The 21,161-nt window shown below is 48.2% G+C and overlaps 1 protein-coding gene across 1 annotated transcript in view; it reads left to right on the forward strand.

Moving 5' to 3' along the window:
* LOC147701694 (T-cell-interacting, activating receptor on myeloid cells protein 1-like) overlaps nucleotides 1-21,161 on the forward strand; it is a 125,265-nt gene that overhangs the window by 48,574 nt on the left and 55,530 nt on the right. Inside the window, exon 4 of the mRNA XM_086930328.1 lies at nucleotides 18,977-19,264. Coding sequence (XP_086786454.1) covers nucleotides 18,977-19,264 — 288 coding nt within the window. The remainder of the gene's footprint in view (nucleotides 1-18,976; nucleotides 19,265-21,161) is intronic.

The following is a 21,161-nucleotide window of genomic DNA, read 5'->3' on the forward strand; positions in this document are numbered from 1 at the left end:
AGCGTGGAAGGGTATTCTCAGATGTGAGACCCTTGCTCATTGCACCATCAGGATTCAAGCAAACCGGGCCGAAGACGGCTGTAATGCCAGAAACCGGTCCCCGGGAGCTTGTTTCCTTCCCAGTGTAAGAATTGGCTTTTGTAGTTTGGTTTGCCCTGTTCCCATCATGCACTAGGACAGGAACAGACTAATTTGCATACAGCCAGGTTCTGAAACTGGGATGGTGCAGTGAGCTAAAAAACGGTGTTGGATCTAGCCCTGATTTCTTGACTGGGTGAGAGCTTTCTGCTTAATTCAGAGACTCTGTCCCTCACCACCCCTTGTTGTAAATATTTTTGTCCACCCTAAGCGTGGAAGGGTATTCTCAGATGTGAGACCCTTGCTCATTGCACCATCAGGATTCAAGCAAACCGGGCCGAAGACGGCTGTAATGCCAGAAACCGGTCCCCGGGAGCTTGTTTGCTTCCCAGTGTAAGAATTGGCTTTTGTAGTTTGGTTTGCCATGTTCCCGTCATGCACTGGGACAGGAACAGACTAATTTGCATACAGTCAGGTTCTGAAACTGAGATGGTGCAGTGAGCTAAAAAACGGTGTTGGATCTAGCCCTGATCTCTTGACTGGGTGAGAGCTTTCTGCTTAATTCAGAGACTCTGTCCCTCACCACCCCTTGTTGTAAATATTTTTGTCCACCCTAAGCGTGGAAGGGTATTCTCAGATGTGAGACCCTTGCTCATTGCACCATCAGGATTCAAGCAAACCGGGCCGAAGACGGCTGTAATGCCAGAAACCGGTCCCCAGGAGCTTGTTTCCTTCCCAGTGTAAGAATTGGCTTTTGTAGTTTGGTTTGCCCTGTTCCCATCATGCACTGGGACAGGAACAGACTAATTTGCATACAGCCAGGTTCTGAAACTGGGATGGTGCAGTGAGCTAAAAAACGGTGTTGGATCTAGCCCTGATCTCTTGACTGGGTGAGAGCTTTCTGCTTAATTCAGAGACTCTGTCCCTCACCACCCCTTGTTGTAAATATTTTTGTCCACCCTAAGCGTGGAAGGGTATTCTCAGATGTGAGACCCTTGCTCATTGCACCATCAGGATTCAAGCAAACCGGGCCGAAGACGGCTGTAATGCCAGAAACCGGTCCCTGGGAGCTTGTTTCCTTCCCAGTGTAAGAATTGCCTTTTGTAGTTTGGTTTGCCCTGTTCCCATCATGCACTGGGACAGGAACAGACTAATTTGCATACAGCCAGGTTCTGAAACTGGGATGGTGCAGTGAGCTAAAAAACGGTGTTGGATCTAGCCCTGATCTCTTGACTGGGTGAGAGCTTTCTGCTTAATTCAGAGACTCTGTCCCTCACCACCCCTTGTTGTAAATATTTTTGTCCACCCTAAGCGTGGAAGGGTATTCTCAGATGTGAGACCCTTGCTCATTGCACCATCAGGATTCAAGCAAACCGGGCCGAAGACGGCTGTAATGCCAGAAACCGGTCCCCGGGAGCTTGTTTCCTTCCCAGTGTAAGAATTGGCTTTTGTAGTTTGGTTTGCCCTGTTCCCATCATGCACTGGGACAGGAACAGACTAATTTGCATACAGCCAGGTTCTGAAACTGGGATGGTGCAGTGAGCTAAAAAACGGTGTTGGATCTAGCCCTGATCTCTTGACTGGGTGAGAGCTTTCTGCTTAATTCAGAGACTCTGTCCCTCACCACCCCTTGTTGTAAATATTTTTGTCCACCCTAAGCGTGGAAGGGTATTCTCAGATGTGAGACCCTTGCTCATTGCACCATCAGGATTCAAGCAAACCGGGCCGAAGACGGCTGTAATGCCAGAAACCGGTCCCCGGGAGCTTGTTTCCTTCCCAGTGTAAGAATTGGCTTTTGTAGTATGGTTTGCCCTGTTCCCATCATGCACTAGGACAGGAACAGACTAATTTGCATACAGCCAGGTTCTGAAACTGGGATGGTGCAGTGAGCTAAAAAACGGTGTTGGATCTAGCCCTGATTTCTTGACTGGGTGAGAGCTTTCTGCTTAATTCAGAGACTCTGTCCCTCACCACCCCTTGTTGTAAATATTTTTGTCCACCCTAAGCGTGGAAGGGTATTCTCAGATGTGAGACCCTTGCTCATTGCACCATCAGGATTCAAGCAAACCGGGCCGAAGACGGCTGTAATGCCAGAAACCGGTCCCCGGGAGCTTGTTTCCTTCCCAGTGTAAGAATTGGCTTTTGTAGTTTGGTTTGCCATGTTCCCATCATGCACTGGGACAGGAACAGACTAATTTGCATACAGTCAGGTTCTGAAACTGAGATGGTGCAGTGAGCTAAAAAACGGTGTTGGATCTAGCCCTGATCTCTTGACTGGGTGAGAGCTTTCTGCTTAATTCAGAGACTCTGTCCCTCACCACCCCTTGTTGTAAATATTTTTGTCCACCCTAAGCGTGGAAGGGTATTCTCAGATGTGAGACCCTTGCTCTTTGCACCATCAGGATTCAAGCAAACCGGGCCGAAGACGGCTGTAATGCCCGAAACCGGTCCCCGGGAGCTTGTTTCCTTCCCAGTGTAAGAATTGGCTTTTGTAGTTTGGTTTGCCCTGTTCCCATCATGCACTGGGACAGGAACAGACTAATTTGCATACAGCCAGGTTCTGAAACTGGGATGGTGCAGTGAGCTAAAAAACGGTGTTGGATCTAGCCCTGATCTCTTGACTGGGTGTTAGCTTTCTGCTTAATTCAGAGACTCTGTCCCTCACCACCCCTTGTTGTAAATATTTTTGTCCACCCTAAGCGTGGAAGGGTATTCTCAGATGTGAGACCCTTGCTCATTGCACCATCAGGATTCAAGCAAACCGGGCCGAAGACGGCTGTAATGCCAGAAACCGGTCCCCGGGAGCTTGTTTCCTTCCCAGTGTAAGAATTGGCTTTTGTAGTTTGGTTTGCCCTGTTCTCATCATGCACTGGGACAGGAACAGACTAATTTGCATACAGCCAGGTTCTGAAACTGGGATGGTGCAGTGAGCTAAAAAACGGTGTTGGATCTAGCCCTGATCTCTTGACTGGGTGAGAGCTTTCTGCTTAATTCAGAGACTCTGTCCCTCACCACCCCTTGTTGTAAATATTTTTGTCCACCCTAAGCGTGGAAGGGTATTCTCAGATGTGAGACCCTTGCTCATTGCACCATCAGGATTCAAGCAAACCGGGCCGAAGACGGCTGTAATGCCAGAAACCGGTCCCCGGGAGCTTGTTTCCTTCCCAGTGTAAGAATTGGCTTTTGTAGTTTGGTTTGCCCTGTTCCCATCATGCACTGGGACAGGAACAGACTAATTTGCATACAGCCAGGTTCTGAAACTGGGATGGTGCAGTGAGCTAAAAAACGGTATTGGATCTAGCCCTGATCTCTTGACTGGGTGAGAGCTTTCTGCTTAATTCAGAGACTCTGTCCCTCACCACCCCTTGTTGTAAATATTTTTGTCCACCCTAAGCGTGGAAGGGTATTCTCAGATGTGAGACCCTTGCTCATTGCACCATCAGGATTCAAGCAAACCGGGCCGAAGACGGCTGTAATGCCAGAAACCGGTCCCCGGGAGCTTGTTTCCTTCCCAGTGTAAGAATTGGCTTTTGTAGTTTGGTTTGCCCTGTTCCCATCATGCACTGGGACAGGAACAGACTAATTTGCATACAGCCAGGTTCTGAAACTGGGATGGTGCAGTGAGCTAAAACACGGTGTTGGATCTAGCCCTGATCTCTTGACTGGGTGAGAGCTTTCTGCTTAATTCAGAGACTCTGTCCCTCACCACCCCTTGTTGTAAATATTTTTGTCCACCCTAAGCGTGGAAGGGTATTCTCAGATGTGAGACCCTTGCTCATTGCACCATCAGCATTCAAGCAAACGGGGCCGAAGACGGCTGTAATGCCAGAAACCGGTCCCCGGGAGCTTGTTTCCTTCCCAGTGTAAGAATAGGCTTTTGTAGTTTGGTTTGCCCTGTTCCCATCATGCACTAGGACAGGAACAGACTAATTTGCATACAGCCAGGTTCTGAAACTGGGATGGTGCAGTGAGCTAAAAAACGGTGTTGGATCTAGCCCTGATCTCTTGACTGGGTGAGAGCTTTCTGCTTAATTCAGAGACTCTGTCCCTCACCACCCCTTGTTGTAAATATTTTTGTCCACCCTAAGCGTGGAAGGGTATTCTCAGATGTGAGACCCTTGCTCATTGCACCATCAGGATTCAAGCAAACCGGGCCGAAGACGGCTGTAATGCCAGAAACCGGTCCCCGGGAGCTTGTTTCCTTCCCAGTGTAAGAATTGGCTTTTGTAGTTTGGTTTGCCCTGTTCCCATCATGCACTGGGACAGGAACAGACTAATTTGCATACAGCCAGGTTCTGAAACTGGGATGGTGCAGTGAGCTAAAAAACGGTGTTGGATCTAGCCCTGATCTCTTGACTGGGTGAGAGATTTCTGCTTAATTCAGAGACTCTGTCCCTCACCACCCCTTGTTGTACATATTTTTGTCCACCCTAAGCGTGGAAGGGTATTCTCAGATGTGAGACCCTTGCTCATTGCACCATCAGGATTCAAGCAAACCGGGCCGAAGACGGCTGTAATGCCAGAAACCGGTCCCCCGGAGCTTGTTTCCTTCCCAGTGTAAGAATTGGCTTTTGTAGTTTGGTTTGCCCTGTTCCCATCATGCACTGGGACAGGAACAGACTAATTTGCATACAGTCAGGTTCTGAAACTGGGATGGTGCAGTGAGCTAAAAAACGGTGTTGGATCTAGCCCTGATCTCTTGACTGGGTGAGAGCTTTCTGCTTAATTCAGAGAGTCTGTCCCTCACCACCCCTTGTTGTAAATATTTTTGTCCACCCTAAGCGTGGAAGGGTATTCTCAGATGTGAGACCCTTGCTCATTGCACCATCAGGATTCAAGCAAACCGGGCCGAAGACGGCTGTAATGCCAGAAACCGGTCCCCGGGAGCTTGTTTCCTTCCCAGTGTAAGAATTGGCTTTTGTAGTTTGGTTTGCCCTGTTCCCATCATGCACTGGGACAGGAACAGACTAATTTGCATACAGCCAGGTTCTGAAACTGGGATGGTGCAGTGAGCTAAAAAACGGTGTTGGATCTAGCCCTGATCACTTGACTGGGTGAGAGATTTCTGCTTAATTCAGAGACTCTGTCCCTCACCACCCCTTGTTGTAAATATTTTTGTCCACCCTAAGCGTGGAAGGGTATTCTCAGATGTGAGACCGTTGCTCATTGCACCATCAGGATTCAAGCAAACCGGGCCGAAGACGGCTGTAATGCCAGAAACCGGTCCCCGGGAGCTTGTTTCCTTCCCAGTGTAAGAATTGGCTTTTGTAGTTTGGTTTGCCCTGTTCCCATCATGCACTGGGACAGGAACAGACTAATTTGCATACAGCCAGGTTCTGAAACTGGGATGGTGCAGTGAGCTAAAAAACTGTGTTGGATCTAGCCCTGATCTCTTGACTGGGTGTGAGCTTTCTGCTTAATTCAGAGACTCTGTCCCTCACCACCCCTTGTTGTAAATATTTTTGTCCACCCTAAGCGTGGAAGGGTATTCTCAGATGTGAGACCCTTGCTCATTGCACCATCAGGATTCAAGCAAACTGGGCCGAAGACGGCTGTAATGCCAGAAACCGGTCCCCGGGAGCTTGTTTCCTTCCCAGTGTAAGAATTGGCTTTTGTAGTTTGGTTTGCCCTGTTCCCATCATGCACTGGGACAGGAACAGACTAATTTGCATACAGCCAGGTTCTGAAACTGGGATGGTGCAGTGAGCTAAAAAACGGTGTTGGATCTAGCCCTGATCTCTTGACTGGGTGAGAGCTTTCTGCTTAATTCAGAGACTCTGTCCCTCACCACCCCTTGTTGTAAATATTTTTGTCCACCCTAAGCGTGGAAGGGTATTCTCAGATGTGAGACCCTTGCTCATTGCACCATTAGGATTCAAGCAAACCGGGCCGAAGACGGCTGTAATGCCAGAAACCGGTCCCCGGGAGCTTGTTTCCTTCCCAGTGTAAGAATTGGCTTTTGTAGTTTGGTTTGCCCTGTTCCCATCATGCACTGGGACAGGAACAGACTAATTTGCATACAGCCAGGTTCTGAAACTGGGATGGTGCAGTGAGCTAAAAAACGGTGTTGGATCTAGCCCTGATCTCTTGACTGGGTGAGAGCTTTCTGCTTAATTCAGAGACTCTGTCCCTCACCACCCCTTGTTGTAAATATTTTTGTCCACCCTAAGCGTGGAAGGGTATTCTCAGATGTGAGACCCTTGCTCATTGCACCATCAGGATTCAAGCAAACCGGGCCAAAGACGGCTGTAATGCCAGAAACCGGTCCCCGGGAGCTTGTTTCCTTCCCAGTGTAAGAATTGGCTTTTGTAGTTTGGTTTGCCCTGTTCCCATCATGCACTGGGACAGGAACAGACTAATTTGCATACAGCCAGGTTCTGAAACTGGGATGGTGCAGTGAGCTAAAAAACGGTGTTGGATCTAGCCCTGATCTCTTGACTGGGTGAGAGCTTTCTGCTTAATTCAGAGACTCTGTCCCTCACCACCCCTTGTTGTAAATATTTTTGTCCACCCTAAGAGTGGAAGGGTATTCTCAGATGTGAGACCCTTGCTCATTGCACCATCAGGATTCAAGCAAACCGAGCCGAAGACGGCTGTAATGCCAGAAACCGGTCCCCGGGAGCTTGTTTCCTTCCCAGTGTAAGAATCAAGTCAAGTCAAGTCATAAAATGTATATAGCGCACTACATACCCAGAGGGTCTCAAGGCGCTTAGGGAGGGGAGGAGGATTACTTGTCAAATATCCATGTTTTAAGTTGCTTTCTGAATGCTAGGTCGTTCTGGGTAAGGCGAAGGTAAGTGGGAAGTGAATTCCATGTTTTAGCCGCCAGGTATGAGAAGGATCGACCTCCCATGGTGGTCTTGTTGATGCGAGGTACAGTGGCGAGGGCTTGGCTGGAGGATCCTAGTTGGCGGGGGGGGGTGTAGAAGAACAGTCGTGAGTTGAGGCATTCTGGTCCGATTTCGTAGAGTGCCTTGTGTGCGTGGGTCAGAAGTCGGAAAGTGATCCTCTTATTGACGGGTAGCCAGTGGAGGTTTTTCAGGTGATTAGAGATGTGTTCGTTACGCGGGATGTCTAATATGATCCTGGCTGAGGCGTTTTGGATTCGTTGGAGTTTTTTCTGGAGTTTAGCGGTAGTACCTGCGTAGAGGGTGTTTCCGTAGTCCAGACGGCTCGTGACCAGAGCGTGGGTGACTGTTTTTCTGGTTTCGGTGGGGATCCAGCGAAATGTTTTTCTGAGCATGCAAAGGATGTTGAAGCAGGATGATGAGACGGCGTTGACTTGTCTGGTCATTGAGAGTGAGGAGTCCAGGATGACGCCCAGGTTCCGTGCGTGGTCCGTCGGGATGGGTGCTTTTCCAAGGGCTTCCGGCCACCAAGAGTCGTCCCATGCAGAGGGGGATGTACCTAAGATGAGGACTTCTGTTTTATCTGAGTTCAGTTTCAGATGGCTGTGTTTCATCCATTCGGCAACTTCTTTCATTCCTTCGTGTAGGTTAGTTTTGGCGGTGCAAGGGTCATTTGTGAGTGAAAGGATCAGTTGAGTGTCATCCGCGTAGGAGATGATGTTGAGGTTGTGTTGGCGGGCGATGGCCGCGAGGGGGCTCATGTATACGTTGAAGAGGGTGGGACTGAGTGAGGATCCTTGTGGTACGCCACAGATGACTTCAGTGGCCTCGGACTTGAATGGTGGAAGGCGGACTCTCTGGGTTCTTCCGGTGAGGAACGAGGTGATCCATTCTAGTGCTTTTCCTTGGATTCCGATGTTTTTGAGGCGTTGTAAAAGGGTGCTGTGGCAGACTGTGTCGAAGGCTGCAGAGAGGTCGAGGAGGATGAGGGCGACTGTGTCTCCATTGTCCAGTAGAGTTCGAATGTCGTCTGTTGCTGCGATGAGGGCGGTCTCAGTGCTGTGTTTTGCTCGGAAGCCAGACTGTGAGGAGTCGAGGGATTTGTTGGCTTCGAGGAAAGCGGCGAGCTGGTTGTTGACAGCTTTCTCGATGACTTTGGCCGGGAAAGGAAGGAGCGAGATGGGGCGGTAATTTTTGAGTTCGGTGGGGTCCGCTGTGGGTTTTTTCAGAAGGGCGTGAGTTCAGCGTGTTTCCAGTTTTCCGGGAAGGTGGCGGAGTTGAAGGAGCAGTTGATGACGTCTCGGAGGTGTGGTGCTATGATGGAGTCTGCTTTGTTGAAGATGTGGTGAGGACATGGGTCTGTGGGTGATCCTGAGTGGATGGAGTTCATCAGGCGGATGGTGTCCTCAGTGGAGATTGGGTTCCAGTCGTTAAGGGTGTTCAAGGGGGGTGAATGTTCAGCATATGGTTGGGTGGGTTGGTCTCCGGGTTGGTTGTTGAAGCTGTTGTGGATGTCTGCAATTTTGTTGTGGAAGAATAAAGCCAGGGAGTCGCAGAGGGCTTGAGAGGGGGTGATGTCGTTGGAGTTGGCCGAGGGATTGGTAAATTCCTTGACGATGTTGAAAAGTTCCTTGCTGTTGTGGGCGTTGCTGTCTAGTCGATCCTTGAATGCTGTTTTTTTGGCCTTTCGGATTAGTTGGTGGTGTATGCGGGTGGCGTTTTTGAAGGCGTCCTTGGTGCTAGTGGTTGGGTCTTTTTTCCAGGCCTTTTCGAGGGAGCGGCAGAGTTTCTTGGACTTCTTAAGATCATCGTTGAACCATGAGGCCTTCTTGTTGCCAGGTTTGCTTTGACGTTTTTTCAGTGGTGCTAGGATGTCGGCGCTGTTGGATAACCATAGGGTGAAGTTGGCGGCGGCTTGGTCCGGGTTAGAAGAGTGGGCTGGGGTGTTTAGAAGGAGCGATGAGGAGATCTGGTCGATGGTGATTTTGTTCCAGTTTCTTTGCAGAGTTGGTTGGGGGTGGTTGATGAGTTTAGGCTTGTTGTAGGTAAAGTGAACGCAGCTGTGGTCAGTCCAAAGGAGAGCCGTGGTGTGGCTGAAGGAGACGTGATTGCTGGAGGTGAAGATAGGGTCGAGAGTATGACCTGCTATGTGGGTGGGGGAAGTGACCAGTTGTTTAAGTCCGAGGTTGGCGAGGTTGTCCAAGAGGGTGGTGGTGTTGCGGTCGTTGTTCTTTTCAAGGTGAAAGTTGAGGTCTCCCAGAAGGATGTAATCTTTGGAGGGGAGCGCGTGTGGAGTGATGAAGTCCGTGATGTCTTCACTGAATTTTGCGCGGGGTCCTGGTGGTCTGTAGAGGAGGGTGCCTCTGAGTGTGGTCTTGGGGTCGATGTGGATCTGGAAGTGAAGGTGTTCAGAGTTGGCGAGATTGACGTCAGAGCTGGTTGAGATGTGGATTGATTTTTTATGGACAATAGCGATTCCTCCTCCTGTGTGGCCGGTACGGTCCTTGCGTGTGATCTTATAGTCTTCAGGGATGGCAATGGTGATGTCTGGGGCGGAGGAAGCGTTCATCCATGTTTCCGTTAGGAAGGCGACGTCCGGAGAGGTGGTGTCTAGTAGATTCCATAGGTCAATGGCGTGCCTGTGGACCGATCGGGTGTTGAGCAAGATGCATTGTAGGTGGTTGTGGTCAGGAATTTGTGGTGTGGTCGTAGCGGAGATGTTGTCGGTGCCGATGAATTTGCAGGAGTAGCAAGAGAAAGGTCCATGGGTGTGTCCAGGAGCGGCTTGGATGAAGTTGGGGGCGCGACCGGGGTTAAGGGCTAGGAGGGTGGCGGCATCGGTGGTAATGCGGGAGGGCTGGGCAGCGCGAGGGGCAGGGGGTCTGGCGCTGGGCGCGTTCCAGGCGCGGACGGGCGTAGACGGGCTTACCTTTGGCGCACCTTCGGCGCGGGTTGGGCGCGGTCGCTGCGCGTGAATTGGCTTTTGTAGTTTGGTTTGCCCTGTTCCCATCATGCACTGGGACAGGAACAGACTAATTTGCATACAGCCAGGTTCTGAAACAGGGATGGTGCAGTGAGCTAAAAAACGGTGTTGGATCTAGCCCTGATCTCTTGACTGGGTGAGAGCTTTCTGCTTAATTCAGAGACTCTGTCCCTCACCACCCCTTGTTGTAAATATTTTTGTCCACCCTAAGCGTGGAAGGGTATTCTCAGATGTGAGACCCTTGCTCATTGCACCATCAGGATTCAAGCAAACCGGGCCGAAGACGGCTGTAATGCCAGAAACCGGTCCCCGGGAGCTTGTTTCCTTCCCAGTGTAAGAATTGGCTTTTGTAGTTTGGTTTGCCCTGTTCCCATCATGCACTGGGACAGGAACAGACTAATTTGCATACAGCCAGGTTCTGAAACTGGGATGGTGCAGTGAGCTAAAAAACGGTGTTGGATCTAGCCCTGATCTCTTGACTGGGTGAGAGCTTTCTGCTTAATTCAGAGACTCTGTCCCTCACCACCCCTTGTTGTAAATATTTTTGTCCACCCTAAGCGTGGAAGGGTATTCTCAGATGTGAGACCCTTGCTCATTACACCATCAGGATTCAAGCAAACCGGGCCGAAGACGACTGTAATGCCAGAAACCGGTCCCCGGGAGCTTGTTTCCTTCCCAGTGTAAGAATTGGCTTTTGTAGTTTGGTTTGCCCTGTTCCCATCATGCACTGGGACAGGAACAGACTAATTTGCATACAGCCAGGTTCTGAAACTGGGATGGTGCAGTGAGCTAAAAAACGGTGTTGGATCTAGCCCTGATCTCTTGACTGGGTGAGAGCTTTCTGCTTAATTCAGAGACTCTGTCCCTCACCACCCCTTGTTGTAAATATTTTTGTCCACCCTAAGCGTGGAAGGGTATTCTCAGATGTGAGACCCTTGCTCATTGCACCATCATGATTCAAGCAAACCGGGCCGAAGACGGCTGTAATGCCAGAAACCGGTCCCCGGGAGCTTGTTTCCTTCCCAGTGTAAGAATTGGCTTTTGTAGTTTGGTTTGCCCTGTTCCCATCATGCACTGGGACAGGAACAGACTAATTTGCATACAGCCAGGTTCTGAAACTGGGATGGTGCAGTGAGCTAAAAAACGGTGTTGGATCTAGCCCTGATCTCATGACTGGGTGAGAGCTTTCTGCTTAATTCAGAGACTCTGTCCCTCACCACCCCTTGTTGTAAATATTTTTGTCCACCATAAGCGTGGAAGGGTATTCTCAGATGTGAGACCCTTGCTCATTGCACCATCAGGATTCAAGCAAACCGGGCCGAAGACGGCTGTAATGCCAGAAACCGGTCCCTGGGAGCTTGTTTCCTTCCCAGTGTAAGAATTGGCTTTTGTAGTTTGGTTTGCCCTGTTCCCATCATGCACTGGGACAGGAACAGACTAATTTGCATACAGCCAGGTTCTGAAACTGGGATGGTGCAGTGAGCTAAAAAACGGTGTTGGATCTAGCCCTGATCTCTTGACTGGGTGAGAGCTTTCTGCTTAATTCAGAGACTCTGTCCCTCACCACCCCTTGTAAATATTTTTGTCCACCCTAAGCGTGGAAGGGTATTCTCAGATGTTAGACCCTTGCTCATTGCACCATCAGGATTCAAGCAAACCGGGCCGAAGACGGCTGTAATGCCAGAAACCGGTCCCCGGGAGCTTGTTTCCTTCCCAGTGTAAGAATTGGCTTTTGTAGTTTGGTTTGCCCTGTTCCCATCATGCACTGGGACAGGAACAGACTAATTTGCATACAGCCAGGTTCTGAAACTGGGATGGTGCAGTGAGCTAAAAAACGGTGTTGGATCTAGCCCTGATCTCTTGACTGGGTGAGAGCTTTCTGCTTAATTCAGAGACTCTGTCCCTCACCACCCCTTGTTGTAAATATTTTTGTCCACCCTAAGCGTGGAAGGGTATTCTCAGATGTGAGACCCTTGCTCATTGCACCATCAGGATTCAAGCAAACCGGGCCGAAGACGGCTGTAATGCCAGAAACCGGTCCCCGGGAGCTTGTTTCCTTCCCAGTGTAAGAATTGGCTTTTGTAGTTTGGTTTGCCCTGTTCCCATCATGCACTGGGACAGGAACAGACTAATTTGCATACAGCCAGGTTCTGAAACTGGGATGGTGCAGTGAGCTAAAAAACGGTGTTGGATCTAGCCCTGATCTCTTGACTGGGTGAGAGCTTTCTGCTTAATTCAGAGACTCTGTCCCTCACCACCCCTTGTTGTAAATATTTTTGTCCACCCTAAGCGTAGAAGGGTATTCTCAGATGTTAGACCCTTGCTCATTGCACCATCAGGATTCAAGCAAACCGGGCAGAAGACGGCTGTAATGCCAGAAACCGGTCCCCGGGAGCTTGTTTCCTTCCCAGTGTAAGAATTGGCTTTTGTAGTTTGGTTTGCCCTGTTCCCATCATGCACTGGGACAGGAACAGACTAATTTGCATACAGCCAGGTTCTGAAACAGGGATGGTGCAGTGAGCTAAAAAACGGTGTTGGATCTAGCCCTGATCTCTTGACTGGGTGAGAGCTTTCTGCTTAATTCAGAGACTCTGTCCCTCACCACCCCTTGTTGTAAATATTTTTGTCCACCCTAAGCGTGGAGGGGTATTCTCAGATGTGAGACCCTTGCTCATTGCACCATCAGGATTCAAGCAAACCGGGCCGAAGACGGCTGTAATGCCAGAAACCGGTCCCCGGGAGCTTGTTTCCTTCCCAGTGTAAGAATTGGCTTTTGTAGTTTGGTTTGCCCTGTTCTCATCATGCACTGGGACAGGAACAGACTAATTTGCATACAGCCAGGTTCTGAAACTGGGATGGTGCAGTGAGCTAAAAAACGGTGTTGGATCTAGCCCTGATCTCTTGACTGGGTGAGAGCTTTCTGCTTAATTCAGAGACTCTGTCCCTCACCACCCCTTGTTGTAAATATTTTTGTCCACCCTAAGCGTGGAAGGGTATTCTCAGATGTGAGACCCTTGCTCATTGCACCATCATGATTCAAGCAAACCGGGCCGAAGACGGCTGTAATGCCAGAAACCGGTCCCCGGGAGCTTGTTTCCTTCCCAGTGTAAGAATTGGCTTTTGTAGTTTGGTTTGCCCTGTTCCCATCATGCACTGGGACAGGAACAGACTAATTTGCATACAGCCAGGTTCTGAAACTGGGATGGTGCAGTGAGCTAAAAAACGGTGTTGGATCTAGCCCTGATCTCTTGACTGGGTGAGAGCTTTCTGCTTAATTCAGAGACTCTGTCCCTCACCACCCCTTGTTGTAAATATTTTTGTCCACCATAAGCGTGGAAGGGTATTCTGAGATGTGAGACCCTTGCTCATTGCACCATCAGGATTCAAGCAAACCGGGCCGAAGACGGCTGTAATGCCAGAAACCGGTCCCTGGGAGCTTGTTTCCTTCCCAGTGTAAGAATTGGCTTTTGTAGTTTGGTTTGCCCTGTTCCCATCATGCACTGGGACAGGAACAGACTAATTTGCATACAGCCAGGTTCTGAAACTGGGATGGTGCAGTGAGCTAAAAAACGGTGTTGGATCTAGCCCTGATCTCTTGACTGGGTGAGAGCTTTCTGCTTAATTCAGAGACTCTGTCCCTCACCACCCCTTGTAAATATTTTTGTCCACCCTAAGCGTGGAAGGGTATTCTCAGATGTTAGACCCTTGCTCATTGCACCATCAGGATTCAAGCAAACCGGGCCGAAGACGGCTGTAATGCCAGAAACCGGTCCCCGGGAGCTTGTTTCCTTCCCAGTGTAAGAATTGGCTTTTGTAGTTTGGTTTGCCCTGTTCCCATCATGCACTGGGACAGGAACAGACTAATTTGCATACAGCCAGGTTCTGAAACAGGGATGGTGCAGTGAGCTAAAAAACGGTGTTGGATCTAGCCCTGATCTCTTGACTGGGTGAGAGCTTTCTGCTTAATTCAGAGACTCTGTCCCTCACCACCCCTTGTTGTAAATATTTTTGTCCACCCTAAGCGTGGAAGGGTATTCTCAGATGTGAGACCCTTGCTCATTGCACCATCAGGATTCAAGCAAACCGGGCCGAAGACGGCTGTAATGCCAGAAACCGGTCCCCGGGAGCTTGTTTCCTTCCCAGTGTAAGAATTGGCTTTTGTAGTTTGGTTTGCCCTGTTCCCATCATGCACTGGGACAGGAACAGACTAATTTGCATACAGCCAGGTTCTGAAACTGGGATGGTGCAGTGAGCTAAAAAACGGTGTTGGATCTAGCCCTGATCTCTTGACTGGGTGAGAGCTTTCTGCTTAATTCAGAGACTCTGTCCCTCACCACCCCTTGTTGTAAATATTTTTGTCCACCCTAAGCGTAGAAGGGTATTCTCAGATGTTAGACCCTTGCTCATTGCACCATCAGGATTCAAGCAAACCGGGCAGAAGACGGCTGTAATGCCAGAAACCGGTCCCCGGGAGCTTGTTTCCTTCCCAGTGTAAGAATTGGCTTTTGTAGTTTGGTTTGCCCTGTTCCCATCATGCACTGGGACAGGAACAGACTAATTTGCATACAGCCAGGTTCTGAAACAGGGATGGTGCAGTGAGCTAAAAAACGGTGTTGGATCTAGCCCTGATCTCTTGACTGGGTGAGAGCTTTCTGCTTAATTCAGAGACTCTGTCCCTCACCACCCCTTGTTGTAAATATTTTTGTCCACCCTAAGCGTGGAGGGGTATTCTCAGATGTGAGACCCTTGCTCATTGCACCATCAGGATTCAAGCAAACCGGGCCGAAGACGGCTGTAATGCCAGAAACCGGTCCCCGGGAGCTTGTTTCCTTCCCAGTGTAAGAATTGGCTTTTGTAGTTTGGTTTGCCCTGTTCTCATCATGCACTGGGACAGGAACAGACTAATTTGCATACAGCCAGGTTCTGAAACTGGGATGGTGCAGTGAGCTAAAAAACGGTGTTGGATCTAGCCCTGATCTCTTGACTGGGTGAGAGCTTTCTGCTTAATTCAGAGACTCTGTCCCTCACCACCCCTTGTTGTAAATATTTTTGTCCACCCTAAGCGTGGAAGGGTATTCTCAGATGTGAGACCCTTGCTCATTGCACCATCATGATTCAAGCAAACCGGGCCGAAGACGGCTGTAATGCCAGAAACCGGTCCCCGGGAGCTTGTTTCCTTCCCAGTGTAAGAATTGGCTTTTGTAGTTTGGTTTGCCCTGTTCCCATCATGCACTGGGACAGGAACAGACTAATTTGCATACAGCCAGGTTCTGAAACTGGGATGGTGCAGTGAGCTAAAAAACGGTGTTGGATCTAGCCCTGATCTCTTGACTGGGTGAGAGCTTTCTGCTTAATTCAGAGACTCTGTCCCTCACCACCCCTTGTTGTAAATATTTTTGTCCACCATAAGCGTGGAAGGGTATTCTGAGATGTGAGACCCTTGCTCATTGCACCATCAGGATTCAAGCAAACCGGGCCGAAGACGGCTGTAATGCCAGAAACCGGTCCCTGGGAGCTTGTTTCCTTCCCAGTGTAAGAATTGGCTTTTGTAGTTTGGTTTGCCCTGTTCCCATCATGCACTGGGACAGGAACAGACTAATTTGCATACAGCCAGGTTCTGAAACTGGGATGGTGCAGTGAGCTAAAAAACGGTGTTGGATCTAGCCCTGATCTCTTGACTGGGTGAGAGCTTTCTGCTTAATTCAGAGACTCTGTCCCTCACCACCCCTTGTAAATATTTTTGTCCACCCTAAGCGTGGAAGGGTATTCTCAGATGTTAGACCCTTGCTCATTGCACCATCAGGATTCAAGCAAACCGGGCCGAAGACGGCTGTAATGCCAGAAACCGGTCCCCGGGAGCTTGTTTCCTTCCCAGTGTAAGAATTGGCTTTTGTAGTTTGGTTTGCCCTGTTCCCATCATGCACTGGGACAGGAACAGACTAATTTGCATACAGCCAGGTTCTGAAACTGGGATGGTGCAGTGAGCTAAAAAACGGTGTTGGATCTAGCCCTGATCTCTTGACTGGGTGAGAGCTTTCTGCTTAATTCAGAGACTCTGTCCCTCACCACCCCTTGTTGTAAATATAGTATTGTACAGTAAACATACAAAGCAGAAACCCCTTAAAGCACAGTTGTTGTACTGGAAGGGACCCCCATGCAAAATGTTGTGATGAAAATAAGCGCCAGCACAAATAAATCCTTGAGTTGCAAGTAGGTTTATTCTTGGTAAGTAAACTGAGTAAGAAAGATGTGGCACTTCCCTTGGCTAGTCCAACAGCAACTGTTTTTTTGTTTGAGTCCGACTCCGATGAATCAAAATGGCCGCTACGTCAATTCATGTTTGTTTTGAGGTCAAATTGGGCGTGTTTTTCTTGCGCGGTGTGCGTGAGTTGTTTTATAGGAAGTTGGGCACACAGAAAGCGCAGAATACGCAGCGTCTTTGAGAACACGCTCGAGCAAGCACGAACCAACACAGCGTCATTTAAAAACGCTCGAGCAAACTAACGGTAAAAATCCAAAGTAGTAATTTTTGTTCCTTTAAGTTAAAAATGTACTCACAGTAAATTCCAAGTACAGGTACACGAAAATATAAGCAAGTTGAGATGTGCGTTCTTTCCGTTTTGCGATTTCTTTCCGTTTTTCGTTTTCTTTCTGTTTACGCGTAGGTTTCACCACTCTTACTCAGAATAAGTTGGAAACTGGTCAAATCGTCGCCAAAAATGTTGTGATGAAAATAAGCGCCAGCACAAATAAATCCTTGAGTTGCAAGTAGGTTTATTCTTGGTAAGTAAACTGAGTAAGAAAGATGTGGCTCTTCCCTTGGCAGTCCAACAGCAACTGCCAGGGAAGAGAACATCCAGACTTAGCTAGAATGTGGAACATGGCAAAACATGAATCTAAACTCTAAGGTGGAAATAGAAGATTACAACACAAAACCTTTGCTTCAGAGAATACACCTACCGTGCACTCTGGCACAAGGGTATGTGCATTGGCACATAGTGCCAAAAATGCGCCAGCACACTAAGAGATAATAAATGTGCCATATCTTTGTTAGATATGGCACATTTCTCTATCTCCCTTTGACTCAAGGCAGCATAGCAACTTTAGTGCATCGCTGCGTCACATCAAAGAACAGTAAATCTAGGCCTCAATCTCACATTCTCTTACACACTACCTGTCACTTGACTCCTATTCACTTCCATTCGCATACACGCTTTCACAAACAGAAACTTTTTCTCACACATACACAAGTTCTCTCTCATTTAAACATGCTCTTATTAGCAAGCACCCTTACAACATACATTTGAAACCATCTTTACTTACTACCCTAGGTCCTAAGTGTGCTACACTAATAGTGAATATTAGAATATTATTCACTATTAGGATCATGAAAAACAAGGAGAGACTAAGGTATGTGGAGCCCCTGTGAGTTCTTGGAACTGATTCTGCCACCCTTGAGGCCAGGGGTGGCAAAGGCAGTGCCAGTAGTCACAGGGGAAAAGCCAAGGGTCGTAGCTGCGACCCCCAGAGAACCCTAAATTATGTCCATGAAAAGATCTGGCTTGCATTTTGACTCCTAAAATATTTTAGCATAGTCTGCTTCAGGGAAAAACTAAATAAAGTAAGCATTGGCAAAGCAAATCTTGGCTTTGGGATCTATTTGTATTGCCAGTGCCTTTTGGTGAAGGTGGACAGCATAAGCAAGATGCTATGCCATATGGCTTAAGGTAAAAAACAAATCAAGAAAAGGCGTGATGACACAGTCCCCCACGTCATATAGTGGGGTGTGCAAGCATCACCATGCATGCGTGCCTGGGAATCGGCCCAGGTGCCATTTTTATTACATACCATTCTGAAATAGAGTGATAAATAACAAAAACATGAAATTGAAGTAGCACTAAAGCACATTTTAAAGGCAGCGGGACCAGCCACAAATTGCTTCCTGGCCCTCTAAATAAACAAAATATCCATCAGCTTAAGGACCAAGCGGGTGGCAAAGGGAGTGAGAACCAATGTGGAGCACGTGGGGGTGGGAAGCAAAGGAGGTGGAAGAGAAAAGCAGCACATGAGGTAAAAACAACATGAGGGTGAGGGGAGAAGACCACAATGGAAAAAGCAACATGGAGCACGAGGGAGTTTGGCGAGGGGAAGAACTTTGCGGCACACAAGGGAGACTGCAGCATGGGGGAGAGGTATCTTGAACGGCAGAAGCACAAACTGGAGAAAACGCAAATACACATACACTCTTATGCAGTGCTAAACCAAAAAGAAAACCAGCAGTTCCTTAAGAGTGAGCTGTGGAAGAATAGAAGCCAGACACTCTGAGAAATGGGAAAGAAAGTGCCTATGCTCCAGGAGAGTGACTAACACAAGATGCACGATATGGGACAAGGAAAACCATCAAATATGAAGCAAGTAAATGAGGGGGGTGGCAGTAAAGCCAATCCATGGCAAGCAGTGGGTGGGCTGTACCTTCCTGTAAGCTCTTGGTAAGCTCACAATAGATCTTTTGCAACCATGCAGCTGTGCGTTCAGGTAGGCTCTACCTAAAAATGACCACATTCCGATAAACATTTTTAATGTGATGATTCATCGTTCTTTTGAGATGTAAACTAGTCCCCCATACATTTCAATGTAAGTAGTCCATAGCATTTGTAATAATACACCAAACAGCCAATAGCATGAGATGAGAGAGAAATACTCCCCTAGGCGGAGCCAAAGACCCTCTGTAAGTACAGTTTAATCCATTAGGTTTTTCGGAAAGCTGCACTGTCAAACCAGATCTAAAAAAGAGCATGTAACAATTTAGGGTGATAGTAGTTTCTTTTCTATTTCTTTTATAAACTTAAATAACAGAGGGGGCATGGATGAGAGACAGTAGAATACTCTATTTACTTTGAAAGGCCAGCAGGGCAGAGTCAATCATTTGTCATGCAGGGTCTTACAGAGAAACCGGCATGTTGGCACTTGTACCGTTTTTCCAGGATACTAGTCAAATTTGTCTTATTTAGTGTGTTCACCAGTTATTCTTCACATTTTCTTTTTCTGTCCTTCTGTTGACTTGCAGAGCAGTACCCCAAGCCCAGTATATCCTTGATCCCAAGAAACCCTATTCTGAATGGTGGATCTGCGACTATCTGCTGCCAGGGGCTTTGGCATAACTCGGTGTTTGCGCTCTATAAGGGCCAAAAGTTAATCGGGGAGCAGGAGCCCAAGGACCAGTTACCGATCGCCAAGTTTCCTCTACAGAACGTGGGGCCTTTGCATAGAGGACTCTACACCTGCTTCTATTACAGAAGGGATGGAAGTGGCTTGTGGTCAGAATCCAGTGATGTTCTACAATTGAGAGTAACAGGTACACAGAGACACTTGCTATTTCTTTATTTTGGAGTTTTACACAGTGTGGACTCGAGCCAATGTGTGTCATCACACTTTACTGTGGACCAGTCACATTACATATTTTTATTTATTTATAAAGTTTTGTATAGCGCCAACATGACCCTAGAGGGTATCGGAGGGCTTTACACTAGATGTAACAACCTTTTGTTTGAGCCAATTTGTGTAAAGTTTCTGTGTCTCTCTTTTACTTCCTTGCTCTCTGTTTGGTAGCCTACATGGTAAAGACCACATAGTTAGGGGTGGGAAAGATTAATATTCCCGGATGTAGACATCCAGACATATGGTTATCCACTTTACAAAGCAGAATGCCTATTGTCACGGAGCCACGGTCAGTCCTCCCAGGCTCAAGTACTGCCCCCATTTCTGGGAGCAAAGTGATTAAGTTAGTTAAGGATGAGCAGAGGCAACGTATAATTAAATATCACAGTTTCAAGGTTTCTACTTTGCAACATGTCTATAGCCATCTTGTTACATTTTTCTGGTGTTATTGGGACTTCCATGTTGTATTTTGCTGATGAAACAAAAGTCTGCAGCTTCATGTGTTTAGGGTCTGTGGGGTATAGCCGTTCTTAGTTGGTGGAACGATTTGTCTGGTTAGTTCCTATAACAACCGAGACTCCTCCTTGCTATCTAGTTACGTGAACCCCAGTGATTGCCATTCCACTTCTTAGAGGGACAAGTAGTGCTCAGCCAATCGAGATTGAGCAATAACAGGTCTGTTACACCCTTAGAAGTATGGGGCTCCATGCATACCTGGCTGTGTGCTGCATGTAGTTGTCTGTGATCTCCCACGGCTGTCCATGTGCACCACCTTGGGCACCCACTTGTGCTGCTGGGTAGGTCCCTGCCTTCCCAGAGGTCCTGGTTTCCCTGCTGGCCCCTGCAGACTTTGGTCTCCAATATGGGGAAAAGTGTGCTGCTGTGACTCCCCCATGCAAAAGAGAGTACCCTCCTTCTGGTATCCATGCAATTTGGCCGCTAAAGTAAACAAAAAAGTGACAAATGAAATACTTGAGATAATCTCAGCCACTGGTATTACTCAGGCCACATACCAGTCCATCATTAATTTGCAAACCATGCCACCTCAGTTTGGACCCAGCCATCTGCAAATCAGTCTTGACCCTGCTCCATTGGGAACAGTCCAGCCCGACCTGCCAGGCAGGACATGGGCGTAGGAGCAAAAGACTAATTGAACGATCAGGTAGTTAGTTCCCTCTGAAGTTTCTCTCAAGATAGCTGGCATTCAGGAACCCCAGTTTTATCTGGTAAAGCAAATGATTAGAGGTATTGGGGCTGAAATAATCTCAGCCTTTAAATGGGTAAGAAGCCCAGCTCACTGGTGCTGTGGAGCCAGGCATCGAATGTGTTTGCTTAGTGGTGCACTTTTGTTAAGCAGAACTGGTGCTGTGGGATGAACCTAATGCTGGGTTAAGGTGCCCAATGACAATGTTCATCAGACCCCAGAAAAGGTGTTGGTTGATATAGACAGGACAGTGGCCATAACACTCCTAATCTGCTAAGGGGTGTGTAACAACTCACCTGTCCAATCAACTAGCCCTGAAAATGAATGGTGCTGGAGCATTGGCCACATACCTGGCCAGTGCTGGGAGCTGTGAGGGCTAAGCCCATGTTATGTTATGTTATGTTATGTTAGTCTTTCTTTTATAGAGCACGAATCACCGGGGGGAATCTCGGCGCTTTACTCTAGGTCCCCTCATTGGCGGAGTTATCGGGGATCAGGAGCTTGTTTAAAACAGAAATGCTTTTAGGTGTTTCCGGAAACTAAGATATGAAGAGACTTCTCGTAGCGATTGGGGGAGGCTGTTCCAGTATTTAGGGGCAATGTACGAAAA

The sequence above is a fragment of the Lissotriton vulgaris genome, chromosome 7 (assembly GCF_964263255.1).
Source record: "Lissotriton vulgaris chromosome 7, aLisVul1.2, whole genome shotgun sequence".
Classification (NCBI taxonomy): domain Eukaryota; kingdom Metazoa; phylum Chordata; class Amphibia; order Caudata; family Salamandridae; genus Lissotriton; species Lissotriton vulgaris.